This window comes from Ictalurus furcatus, chromosome 17, assembly GCF_023375685.1.
Source record: "Ictalurus furcatus strain D&B chromosome 17, Billie_1.0, whole genome shotgun sequence".
NCBI classification, from domain to species: domain Eukaryota; kingdom Metazoa; phylum Chordata; class Actinopteri; order Siluriformes; family Ictaluridae; genus Ictalurus; species Ictalurus furcatus.
In genome coordinates, this window is record NC_071271.1 from 14,382,896 (window position 1) to 14,396,325 (window position 13,430).

Here is a 13,430-nt window from a genome sequence, read left to right on the forward strand (position 1 = left end):
TGGAAAGGTATGATTGTAGCTCATTGTGTACAGTTAATGGTGTGATATTCCAGAGAAGAGCCTTTCATATTATTTCTAATCCATTGCTGTTTTTCTTTTATGAAATAATTGTGTCCGCTTAGGTTTTCTTATCCATTAAGTATTTAGGCCATTATATGGAAGAATATTTTGAAGCCAAACTAACGGATAGATGCAGCCATTGGAATACTGACATAGTGAACAACTCAATATCTCAGCCTGTAACAATGTACACTATGACACTGGTTAAAATACAAATTTATTGAAAGTTATAACTGCCCCAGGATGCAGGAGTCAAAATCCCATTTGATTAGCAAACTTTGTGATCACTGTGATCGTGCACATTGGCATATTATGAATATGAAGCAGAGGATTCAAAACGCAGAAATGAATGCTCCGTGTGAGAGCAGCAGCTGATTTGAAATGAAAGGCAGAACAGTTTGGGTGCATCACGAATGCATTGTTGCTTCAGATGTAAACTGGGATTCATTTAAAAGCCAGAGGTAGCTGTTTTGTGTGCATTAATGCTTAACAATTTTAATGGAGTTGTATTGGTTGTATTATCTTTCTTTCTTCCCACGAGTGTTCTGACCGCCTGCTCCTGCCCACATCCCGATACACATCTCTACCTTACACATCACAACAGTGCTGTTCTCACCAAAATATGATCAGATATGGCTTTTGTTTGTCAAGTTTTCTCACCGACTCCATGTGCGTGTAGGACATAATAAATACCCAAATGAAGACTTCCATATTAAAAGGCTGGTTTTTAAAATGATTAACCAGATATTCAAATACTCCTCCACACCATTGATTTGTATACCTTGTGAATAAAGGGATTCAGATAATAAGTCACCATAACAGTGTTTTGCTTCATAAAGTGGAATTTCAAAGTAACTATGAGCTGAATATTGACTTGCTTACTGAGGCATTCAGAAAGAGACTCTAAAACAAGAAGAAGGACAGGGATTGATATGGGCATAAAATAAAATTGCATTTACCCTTGTTTATATTTTTGACCTCTTCATGCCTTAAAAATAAAAACACAAACTGGCTTGATAACCTGGAAAAAGACGAGATTCTTATTACAGTTTGTCTACTGTGGTCATTTAAAAAAACTCATTGTTGAGCGCTCTCACATCATTCCAGGCTGAAGAAAATGAGAAGCAGTGATCGATCGAACTGGAAGAGAAATTGAGACAGGGTTTAAAAACAATGAGGTCAAATGGAAATGGAGGTGTTTTCAATTGACATGCAGCCTACATTTACTATGTGTAGCTGAGCAAGTTCTTCAGGATCTGTGTATAGATCCTTTTAGTGCTGACGTCACAGTTATTTCACGGCGTTAACCGGAGGCAAAACAAAGGGAAACCTGGAGGCATGAAGGTGAGAGTGAGGTTAAGCTACTCGTTCTCTTGGGGCTGGGCATGACCGAGAGTGCAAGCTAGTTCATGCCTGAGTTTTTCGTTTCACCCAGTTCTTACACCTGGCAGGCACTTCTCACAGGCTCTCATTATCAAACCTAGTACTGAGCATTCACGTCCGCCCTAGTGCTAGTCTCTCTTTGTATTTATCGTGATGCTTTCATAGGTGTCTATATAAGAAATATCTATTTTGTATAGATCTTTTCAAATGACTTTCATGATTAGCTCTTCTAACATTGTGACACTATGGTTGTATGCATTACTGTTTTTCTATGTAACTCTTTAAAGTAGACAACACATTTCCTGCTCCAAGTTTAGGAAACAGCTGGCCCCTCAGAGCAGGATGGCCATGCGTTGGGGGGATTTTGGGGCGTATCCAGAATCTAGGAAACACGCATGACCTTTTGCTGGCCTTGCATGCTATCGCAAAGTTGTTGCACAACATGGATCAGAGATTCTGTAAACATCATATGACCACAGCATTGCTCGGATTATGAATCCAAGGAAGAGAAAGGTCTTACTGGAAAATACCTGATATAAACACAAACAGACTTACACAACCCATGTGTTGCTTTATGTGTGAGAACTGGCCAGTGTATCAGCAGGTCTTGTGTAAAAGACCTCTGAGGAATGGAGCACCTTGTCCTGGGTATGTTTACACCTCCTGGTTGTGATGGAAGATTGTAGCTGCCTGCTATCACGTGGTTGTAATGCTTGTTATTTGGTATACTGTGCTGCTCTACACTGGTCGATGCAAGAGTGACCAAGCTCCGAGCCAACTTGAGACAAAAGAGGATCACCTCCAGTGAAAAGATGACATCTGATGAATGACATGGCTGCCTGGAGAGGACAGTAATCTGTATTCTTTAATCAACCAATCAATAAACTCAGTGTTACAGAAAAATGCCTATTATTACATTAAATAGCATATCAATATACTTTGCCACTCACCAGTATGTATAATGGTGTATTATTTTGCCATACTGTTTAGTGTTGTAGGATGTGGTTTTGGACGCAACCATCCCAACTAGCCTATCTAACACTATTTTTACTTCATCAGGAATCTGGTGTAAACAATCTGCTTTGAAATTAAAAACTCCTGCACTGATTTGCTAGTCTGAACAGCCGATTAAAGAACTCTCTCATAACAGCATCTTCAAACCACTCAGTGCTTGTCAGTGTCTGTTTATTGCCAAATTATAGTGTAGGACAAACTCCAAAAAAAACTACGTGTGAGGCGATGCTCAGCAGATATCCGGTAGCCGACCTGGTGTGGTAGCGCCATAACAGCTTTGGACCAGTGGTTCGTTGTATAAAGCCTCCCTTGCTTGGAGGCTCTGTTGAGATGCTCATTCTTCTTCAGCCCTGACTGATTGTTAACTACACTTCTCAACCCATCTGGGAAATAAATTAATTAAGATGTCTGCTCATTATTAAGCAGGAGATCATCTTGGGCCTTCCCCTCAGATATTATTAGTCACAGCTACTGTTACAGAGTTGACAGTAGGGAGATAAATGTTAGGGGATTAAGTGTCAAATGAGGCTGGTTGGAATTATGAAAGGCTGTTTTATCTACAAAAAGCTTAGGTGTGGAATCAGGCTTTGTAATTAAAGAAAAGCTGAGCAGGCATAAACATCAATTCAGTTCAAATGGTTTTTAGTTACATAAACTAGTGGTCATGTTGTAAATTGGTTTATCTTAGCCTAACCAAGATACAACTCTTCTCTTTTTCCATCTTAGTTTTATTAGCATTTGCTATTATTTTCAGCTAACTTTAAAACAGATTAACTGAGTGATTATTTTTTATTATTTTGACCTGTTTACGAACTATCTACTTCCATACAGACAGCTGATCTCGCCTACCTGCCAGACCTGGTCTGCAGGTAATAGTTTCTATGAAAGCGGCTTTGCATGAATAACAGTTGGCCTTGTGAACTTGTGCTGGTGATGTAGACCAGTGGTAGATTTTGTCCCTCACAGAGTTAAATGTTTACGTTTTGTGGTTTAACTTGTGGACAGCTTTTTATTAAAATTATTATTAAAAGATTTTTCTATATACTTTATTTGAATTTTGTACATCCAGACACATCTTGGTTTGAATTCTACATTCATCATTATAATCGTGATTTTACCTTTGCATACAAGAAGACTATATAAGTGAATTGTCATGTTTCTAACTTTTCCCCAAACAGTTCACTACAAAAAAGTAAATGAGCAAATGGTGGCACATGAGTTCTCAGGAGTGCGTTGTTTCATTCTTGCTAATTTTCTGACCAGTAATTTGTTGTTACGACCATTAAAAGCTAAAAATTTTTGCCATTTTTGGCTTGGCCTATTTATTTATTTTTTGCCCAGGAGTGTACATCATGTAGTGGCAGTATGTACCTGTATCCAGGATTCATTGTCTCTCTCTACCATCCTGCCCTCCTTTTAACTCCTGTTCAGAAAGTATACCATTGCCTAAGGATAACTAAAATATTACAAAAGGTGTTCTGGCTTAAATCTACTGACAATACATTTGAATTAAAAAGTTATCACTTGTGAAAGGGAAACCGAACAGGTGCATTAGCTGAACTATTAATCATCTGGGGCTGAGCCCAAATTCTTCTCCAAGAAAAAACTTTTTAAAATGTGCTCCTAAACAGACTGTTTCCATGCAATTATTTTTTCTTGCATGTGAGGGCTAATTGCTTAAAAATGTGAAAATTGGACAAAAAGTTGGATTTATCATAAAACATGCCTCAGGAGTTCTCACGGTTTGCAGGACTACCAGACCAATAAAATATGAAACCTTTTGGCTATCTAACACATGGCTAGGCTAGTTTGGTGTCGCTAGCCAGAGGGAGGCACAACTAACCTATCATTGTATGGGTTTAGCTGTTACAGTGCCATGCGGAGTAATTTAGCTGCCTTTATGCTCTGCTCATACCATGTTCATGTAACTTGGAACTCTTATAGACATTGACACATCTTGTTTTCTTGCTCAGCATGAGAGGATTTTAGTGTTTCAGATTCAACTCATTTACTGGTTTAAAAAAAACCCTGTACATCCATTTTTCCCTCACTCTGACTGTGTGAGCTAGTGTTTGACAGAATTGAGATCTGTCAGCCAATAAGACACGAGTATTTCCATGTATTTTCCTGTAAACCCTGTCTGATTGGTCTCGCAACTGTTCACTAAAGATACAACATTACAACACCGCCATTTTCTATTACTGACGTGACAAACTGCTCCAAGTGGAGAATCATTGACACTGAAGATGAATGAAACTTGAATGAAACCATTGTTTTCTCAGTGTGTACTGAGGAGTATTGCCAAAGCCCAGTAACACATCTCTGCAGTGAAAAAACAACTGATTTTTTTTTTTATTATTTAGTTATTCATTTATTTTTGTTCACAATAAATTAGAGGCAGTGAAGAGGGATGCTTTAAAACTATTTATAGCCTTACTCGCTTGTCCATAGATAGCAGCCATTTGATATGTGCACTTGTAGTTTGAGATTAGAAAGCACTATGTATGTTTAGCGACTTGGTCGTTACTGAAATGTCGCTTGTATACGAGACCTCAGATGGGGCCCCGCCTCGCACACATGTCACAAACCCTCCTCCTCCTCAGACTCCGCCCACTCCTCCTCTTCAGACTCCTGACTCTTCTGAAGCGTTTCAGACCGCTCCAGCTCACTGAGTTTACTCTCATCACCTCTGGAAATACGCTTAGTTTTAAACAAGTTTATTTCATTTAAACTTCTTTAGTGCCTTGGGAAATAACTCTTCCCTGCGGTTTTACCTCTTCGACATCATTTATCGTGGCTCACTTTTAATACGCGTTAATCAGCTTTGAATGCTCATAGGTTCATGTAGTTTAGACTTGTATCTCCCGGAGCGCGCGCTGTACCGCTTATCTACTTTTCTTTGCCTTGTGTGGAGACTGTCATGCCAGTGCAAGAGTGAGGCTGTGAGGAGGATATCCCGTCAGTGTGTGTGTGTGTGTGTGTGTGTGTGTGTGTGTGTGTGTGTGTGTGTGTGTGTGTGTGTGTGTGTGAGCGGCCATGACCCCGAGAGGAAACCGTCCTGTACCGGAGAGCTCTGCTGCGGCTGCCGTGTGCTCGCGCTGCGCCGCTAAAATCATGCCTTACTTCAGGGACAACGCAGTGGCTTCACACAACCAGATCAACCAGCTGTAAGTTCATCTCAGTCCGTTCTGTCTGTTAATCAGCGTAGATCTCAAGCTCAGTGGCAGCGTGCTTTACACCGGTGTCGGCGGAACAGAGGGTTTAGTCACGGAAAGGAAGAAATGAGCGCGTCAGTGCCGGGACACGGCCTGGACACGCACCTCCTGACAGTGAATGAGTAACAGGAGGAGAACTGCTTGTGAAATCTGGAGATTCACCTACCTGGTCTGGTTTGGGGAAATCACAGGAGTTTCGTTCTTCTGAATATTTTTGTCAAGCTAGTTTGCTATTGGTTTAGTTACTGGCTGATTTTGGCTTGTCGTTGTTCTTGTGCTCAGCGTTTGAATTCTTATCCCAGTTTCCCCCCAGATTGATCACAGAAGTTTCAACATCTGAACAGATCATGATTAACAGTATGTCCAGTTTATAACCAGGAGCTTAGAGAAATGTCAGGATGTCAACATATACGTGAGTGTAGAGAGCCGCAAAACAATTCAAAATAATTTCTTCACAGCTTGGAAGGAAGTTGGCGCAGGCTCGGCCTGGTCCTGTACTTGTGGTGAAGCTTTAAGATTGCTCATGAGCCCAACAGCGGCAGCTTGGCATTGCTGAGATTTGAACTCTCAGCCTACTGCTCAGAGGCCTAGAGTCTTAAGACCAAAGTATACTTCACTTTTTACGCGTACGCTAGGAAGAGCGTACTGTACGCTTGACACAAACTTCATCATCAGCAGAGTATGCGCATACTGTAGCGCGCCACCAGGTTTTTCTAACCGCGCATACTTTGTACACACAGGTCACACGTGCGCATTGAATTCCTTTGCACTGTTTTGTTGTTCCACACGGTGGCAACAGTGACCCGGGGCCATTGATTCCCAAGGTAATCGAAGAAGGAAAAAAACCCCGGATATAAACCGTTTCTTATTATAATATTTCTTCTTCCTCTAGTAACAACAAGTGAAGCAACATGTCTTTCTCCTCCACTGTTCTTCGAGTTGTTGTGATTCTTCTTTGTTGACGTTCTTCACACCAGAAGATCTGCTTTACTGCTCTGTACTGACTCTTGTAGGCCAGGAGGGGTAGTGCAAGTCGTAATGCTCCCGCGTCGACTGCCTGTGTACGCGAACATGTCAAATGGTGTATACTTTGAAAGACTATGTCTATGTGTAAAAAAGAAAACAAAAAAAAAAACAAAGTATACTTTGGGCTTTAACCACTGAGGATTTCATTTATTGTACATACACTATATACAGGGTGTCCCAAAAGTCTCCATATACACGGGACTATGTATGCCAGCACCATGTCAGTTGTGTCTTCGTGGACGCCCAGTTCTCGGTTGGTCCACGGCAATCCAATTTTTTAAAACTTGTTAATAATTTCACAACAGTTTCATGTTCTTGCCATGTTTCCTGTTTATGTCCATCGCAACCTTTGTGACGGTATCCCGATCCAGCCATGAGAATGATTTCAGTTCATTCCTCTTTGTCAAATTCATTGTTTAAGGCTATCTGAAAAAATATATAATATAAACCAAGTATAAGTACTTGTGCTTCATTTTAGACAGAATTCCCCTCCAGTCAACTTCTGAATCTGAACACGTATTTCCAAAAAGTTTTTCTGATGATGATGAATAGCTCATTGCTTACTTTAGGTGCGGGATGTCCGAGAGGAAGCCTGAAAGACTGTGGCTGAACAATCATCTGACTAAGGTCAACATGCTTATGTGTTGTTCCTGGTGTGATGTCATCGATGGTGGTTATGTTATTAGTAATAGGCCAGCTTGAATAAAACGCAAAGCGCTTTGCTAGATACTACTTTAACATTTGTGTTATTTGACTACGCTTCAATTCATCATGCAGTCAGCAACATTTAAAAAAATACACTCCGGTTGACTGAACATAAATAGATTTGTTTACTGCTCTGTGAATCACTTTTTAACACATCCATGTATTTCAGTACGCGTCAGATGTAGAGATTTTTGGGTTGTATTTCTGATAAAGATGTGCTGGCCAAAGAGGATGCTTCCCTGTTGCTACGGTGCTGCTAGGTATCAGCCATTTAAATACACAGACACACAAACTAGCTCAAGTGCGCTATAGTCTAGACCAGATGTAGATGTTTTGATCTTTAGGGATCTTTGGTTCGAGTTTATTTTTGCTTCTCCTCAGTTGTCAAGCAGTCCAAACAGACTCGATAGCACTTATCAAGGACATTCTGAAGCCAAGCTGGGCCCATGTTTTCTGATCTTATTTTTGATTATGTGTGGTGTGTAGGTACATACAGACTATAAATAGGTGTGTTTGAGTGTGTGCCAGCAGGATGTTAATGTGTAACTAGTAATTGCAGTATTTTTCCTAACCGGGAACTTCTCTGTGGAAACTTGAATTCAGAAGCATGTTGGCTTGACCTTCCTGTTTCTTTCACTCTTGTGCACAAACACAGACATGAATACGAGTGTGGCAAGCTTAAGGGTGTGTGCTGTGCTGGCAGGCAGATTGGGAAGTTTGAACTGTGTGATGTGCAACATAGTTGAAGTTTTGTTACTTCCTTTCCACATAATAAGTGGGCCATTAAAACTGTTTACTCAGCTAAGACTGGACTACAAATTGAGACACGTTAACAAGGTTGTTACATGTTTATCTACTTAATACGTCCAGTAAAGTGAACCGGTTTTCTGCCTGAATTGTCCTTTTTTGAGAACTTTTTGTCTTTGCCATTTCCTTCTGTGTTCTTTGTGATTACTCATGATGTGCTCTTCCTGTTACTCTGAAAGGTTGGTGTGCCTTAAATTGGGTGACCTAAGGACTACTGTTGTAATAATAAAGACTCGGGCATTTCCCATTTTTATTGTGTGTGTGTGTGTGTGTGTGTGTGTGTGTGTGTGTGCAATTTCAACACACACTACTCTTCGACTTTACAGAATACAGTAATGATTTATAATCTCACTATCTATTGTCACCCAGAAGATGATGGGTTCACTTTTGAGTATGTCCTCACAGGGAGTTGTTTCCTTGTCACATTTATGTGGGGGAAAGAAATGGTGCATTAAACATGGTGTTTAAAAATTATCCACATACAATGTGAAAAAATGCACATTGTGGAGGGGGGAAAAAAAGAGAATATGAACACACGGCACAGTAAGGCTTATCATAAAGATCTCTAACAAAACAATACAAAAGGTCATATTTAGGTAGTGTTCATTAAATGTACGAGTGGTTTGCTACACAGCAAACTTTTATTTTGTCAAACAGGGAACCAGATACCAAACATACCAGTTAGTAAATTTGGCCCTTGTGAAATGATAGGGATATAATAATATATTGTGATCCTGATACCATGGTTATTTTGAACTATTTTAAATTATGATATAAAATTTTGCGCATGCTACCCACTACTACAATACTGTCTAGTTCTCCCTCTCTCTCTTGCTCTCTCTTGCTCTCTCTCAAGGCCTTTGGTTAGGCCAAGACCTGGTCCTATATTTATCTCCTCCCTCGTGGGGAGTGTGACTAATAAGGGCAGGGACTAGTGGAGGTCAGGGATCTCTCTGCCTGTGTGCTTTGGCCCCTTACATAGTGGTGGCTGTGTCTGTGCCCTAACAAGTCCTACCCGGTGTGGGATGCCAGACGATGGCCCTCCCCCCACCATACCTCTCTTTCACACTCATCCTCCCTCATAAGCCTCATCGGGACGAGTGCAGGCAGGCCGGCTATTTCCTCTGTCTGACCCAGCAGCTTCCTCTTTTCCTTTTTTTTCCTCACTCCGAGTACGTGTGCGTGCGTGCATGTGTGTATGCCCTTACGAGTTTGCCTCTGTAAAATGTCAGTGACTGGAATTGGTGTGCACCCTCAATGCCCTCTCTGCACAGATATCGAGCTCTGCAGATGAAACTCACTGACCCTGTAAAGGCAGTCATGCACCGGGGCACATTCTTCACTCCTGAATGGAAAATATTCCTGTACTAAATACAGCCTGTGTGCAGAGTTTTCTAATAGTAGCTGACCACTTTCTTGCTTATTAGCGTGTTTGCAGGACAACATTGCAACATTTACACTAACATGCTTGTGTATAACATTCTTGTTTGGCCCTGAATGTTATACAGTAAATTCCAAAACTGTAGATGTCTATCAATAGCTTACGTTCCTATGCTGAGCCATTTCAACTATATTTAGCTGCGCAAATCACTAGCTACTGCATGGACCCTGATCCTGCACTATAGGCTGAGGGTTGGCTTGCTTTAAAAATAAAATGCGTTCTTAAGGATCATGCATATTTTATATACATAATCTCTTTCTCTCTCGCTCCCTCTCCGATAGTATGCGTGCTGTGTAAGAGCGCTCAGCCTGTCATCAAGTCAGGCATCATTAGAGACTGAAAACAGGGAAGTGAGAGACTGTTAATAATGATAGTGGGGAAACTGGTACAAAGAGGAGACAGAGAGAGGAAACAGCTGAGACCGAGACAGGGATGTGTGAGTTATGGGAAGTAAGCTCGGTGTTTGTCCCCCCTCCCCCCCCCGAAAATGTCGGCAGAATCTTTTTTGTCACCGGCTCCTGCGAGGGCCGTTCCTTTTCCACCCACTGTAATTGCAATCCTTTTGAAGTGGTCGGAGTGCTTTTACTCACCGGTGAGGACTTTCTGCAGAGTCAGCAGTCTGCTGGTGAGAGTCAGACAGTGCTAGTGTTTGTAACTGGAGACTGCTGTGGTAGAGGTGGGGCTGAAGCCAGGACAAGTTCCTTAATGGTAGCTGTTGTAGGTCCTATTTATGTTCCCCTACTCTTGTTATTGAGGTCTGCATAGATACCAGATTCACACCGAGCGTGGCTGTAAACCATGCTTTCTGTCTGTCTTTGTCTGCCTGCATGTCTGTTACTGGTCTTATGATCTCAGCTGAAGTGTCGTATAGAAGGGTTAAAGCTATTAAATGCATCCCTGTTGCTGAGCCCTGCAGATTGTTCTCTTGGCGAGGGGTAAAGCTGTACAACAGTCCCACTGAGACAGGCCGAAACCAAACTTAACACACACAGGAGCAGTGCTTGTTGCAGATAGCCTTTTGAATGCTACTGATCAGCTGTGTAGTCTTAATGATTTCTTTCTCTTTGTGTCTTTCAGTATTAGTGAGAATTTCCTAACAGTCAAAGGAGCTGCCCTCTTCTTACCCTGTGGAAATGGCTCCTCACCCTCGTCAGTGCCCCGCATCACACAGCGGCGCAACAAGCACACAGGTACACTGTTCAAACACACACTTGATCAGGATGGCAGCATTTATAATGTCTTTAAAAGGGTTCTTTTGGTTTGGTAATGTGATGGATTCACTTTATTCGCAGTCTTCACTGCTAACGTTATCTAGCTGACAGCATTTCTGAAAGGCAGGCTCATCAACGTTCATAAGATGTATATAACTACAATAATCAGTTTTAAGTCCGCACTCAGTGAAACGTTCAGCTTTAGTCTGATACCCGACAGTGACGACCAACAAAGCATCCCTTGATATGTTTTTGTTTGTAGCTGTCAGCTGTTGCCCTAATAACCGGAGTGCCGCAAGTCCTGCACATTTGAACATTTTAACAGGAAGGGCTGTTTAGTGTAATCTGAAATGTAGTGGAAATAAACGGATGTCTTGTTTTTTGTTTTTTAGGTGACCTCCAGCAACACCTGCAAACCATGTTTACTCTACTGCGGCCAGAGGACACCATCCGGCTGGTAGCCACCTTTTCCCATTTCTGTTTGCTAAAAAAAAAGATGCACTGGCTTTGCATAAAATCTGATTGCATAAACTCTCCATCACTCTGTGTTTCAGGCGGTGCGGTTGGAGAGCGCCTACCCTCAATGTACACGGTATATGGTGGTGGTGTCCACCATTGGAAGGCAGGACACTGAGGAGAGTGTAGTCCTTGGCATGGACTTCACCAACCCTGACCGGTCCGTCTTTCTCACCCAATCACCTGTACACCATTATTTTCCCATGAGTGCTCTGGGCTGGGTTGTAAGCTTATGTTTCATTGTGTGTGTCCTGCAGCAATCAATGTACAGTTGGTCTGGTCCTACCTCTGTGGAGTGACACTCTGATTCACTTGGACGGAGATGGGTAAGAGAGGACACACCCAGCATTTCCTCTCTTTTCATAATAGTTTCAGATCCTTGTACTAACTTTGACGTGTTTCTCAACAGAGGCTTCAGTGTGTCCACTGCCAACAGAGTCCATATCTTCAAACCCGTGTCCGTCCAGGCCATGTGGTGAGCACTGCCAGGCCCTCATGTTACTTTATTTCTTCCTCTCTGTCATTCCTTCTGTTTGTCCCTGATTGTTAGTCTGCTTGATTTGTTTGGGGTTTTTTTTCTGTCTTTCTCAGACCTTTTTTGTGCATCACTTCCCTTTTTGCAGGTCAGCACTGCAGTCCTTACACAAAGCATGTGAGGTAGCCCGGTGCCATAATTACTACCCAGGAAGCCTCTTTTTGACGTGGGTTACTTATTACCAAACCCATATGTCCTCTGAGCAGCACTGCATCAACGAGTGGAATGCCATGCAGGACGTGCAGTCCTATCGATCTGACTCACCTGTGCTGTTCACTGACTTGTGAGTGTCCACACACACACACACACACACACACACACACATCTGCAGTTCTGTTTAGTTTTTTTGTAATTACTTTTGTAAAGTATTTGTGGTTTTAATGTGTAGTACAGCTTGGTTTTGCTTAGCTTTTTATAATAAATATTGTCTTTTTGGGTTTGGAGGACAGGCTGAAATCTCAGAGCAGTTCTGTTGCTTTAGATGTAGTTTTTCTTATTCAGTTTCAGCTTGTATTTTATCTTGGCTTACAATAATTTTATTTTCCTTATTTTAGTTTTTGTTACCTATATAAACCCTGACACACACACAGCTCTTTCAAAGAAAGTGATGTGTCTTTTAAAGGTACTCAGATGCATGTTGATGTTGTTGCGGTGAAGCAGGAATAACTGGCATTTCTTGACTGTATACCAAACATTATCCCATCCACCCCCCCCCCCCCCCCCCCCCCCCCCGGAAATATGGGTTTGTGACGCTTCACGCACTGTGGATATGTTCCCAGAATATATAAACAAGTCCATCTTGGAGTAGTCTTGCATCAGAGCAGCAACATGCATCCAACAAGATCTCATGGTCATCATTTTGCAATCTTATGACCATCCTATGCACTGCCACCTGTTTAAGCCAAAAGGTGGCGAACAAAACAAGGTTCATTAAAAGTCAGCCAATAGAACGATGTTCTCTAGGAGGTGGCTGAGATATATATTTATGAAGGGGGACTTTCCCACTCTTGGAGGTTTTCCCATGTGCATGTGTTTTTATCTTTTAACCCACGCAGACTTTGCCCAGGGCTTTATTTAGCTCCTCTTGGAATTGGCTAGATTTGCAGTTGGAAAAAGTTTGAGATGGATAGGTAGACATGCATGCAGATAGATGGAAACAGGTGCTCAGAAAAGAGCCAAATAAGAGCACATGCAATGTATTTCTGTGGCTGTAGCTGTCTAGACACTTGTCATTGATTAATTAAGTGACATGATTTGGAAGGAGGTCAAAAGGTGTTTTGTTTTTCCAGAGAGACTGGCTGATTTGGTTCTGCTGAAGCTGTTTTACCCATATTAAACTGTTTATAGCTACAACTTCTATAAGGTGGCAAAAAATAAATAAATCTTCTAGACAAGCAACGTGAGGCCTGATATTCAGTGGACCATCACCTTCCATTAACACTTTATTCTAAGAAGATTAGCTGTACATTTCCATCACTTGCATGTGCTACTTTGTGATTTTAATTTTGTGATCTGAA

At 41.6% G+C, this 13,430-nt stretch overlaps 1 protein-coding gene across 3 annotated transcripts in view; it reads left to right on the plus strand.

Annotated features, from left to right (window-relative positions):
• ssh2a (slingshot protein phosphatase 2a) overlaps window positions 1–13,430 on the plus strand; it is a 28,616-nt gene that overhangs the window by 8,802 nt on the left and 6,384 nt on the right. For 2 of the 3 annotated variants that reach the window (XM_053646625.1, XM_053646627.1), the window contains exons 1-7: window positions 3,749–5,624; window positions 10,729–10,841; window positions 11,255–11,319; window positions 11,417–11,538; window positions 11,636–11,704; window positions 11,788–11,853; window positions 12,002–12,196. In XM_053646625.1, the coding sequence (XP_053502600.1) occupies window positions 5,494–5,624; window positions 10,729–10,841; window positions 11,255–11,319; window positions 11,417–11,538; window positions 11,636–11,704; window positions 11,788–11,853; window positions 12,002–12,196 (761 nt within the window). In that variant the 5' untranslated portion in view covers window positions 3,749–5,493. Of the gene's footprint in view, window positions 1–3,748; window positions 5,625–10,728; window positions 10,842–11,254; window positions 11,320–11,416; window positions 11,539–11,635; window positions 11,705–11,787; window positions 11,854–12,001; window positions 12,197–13,430 lie in introns of those variants that run through there. The other variant, XM_053646626.1, reaches the window with a different exon arrangement.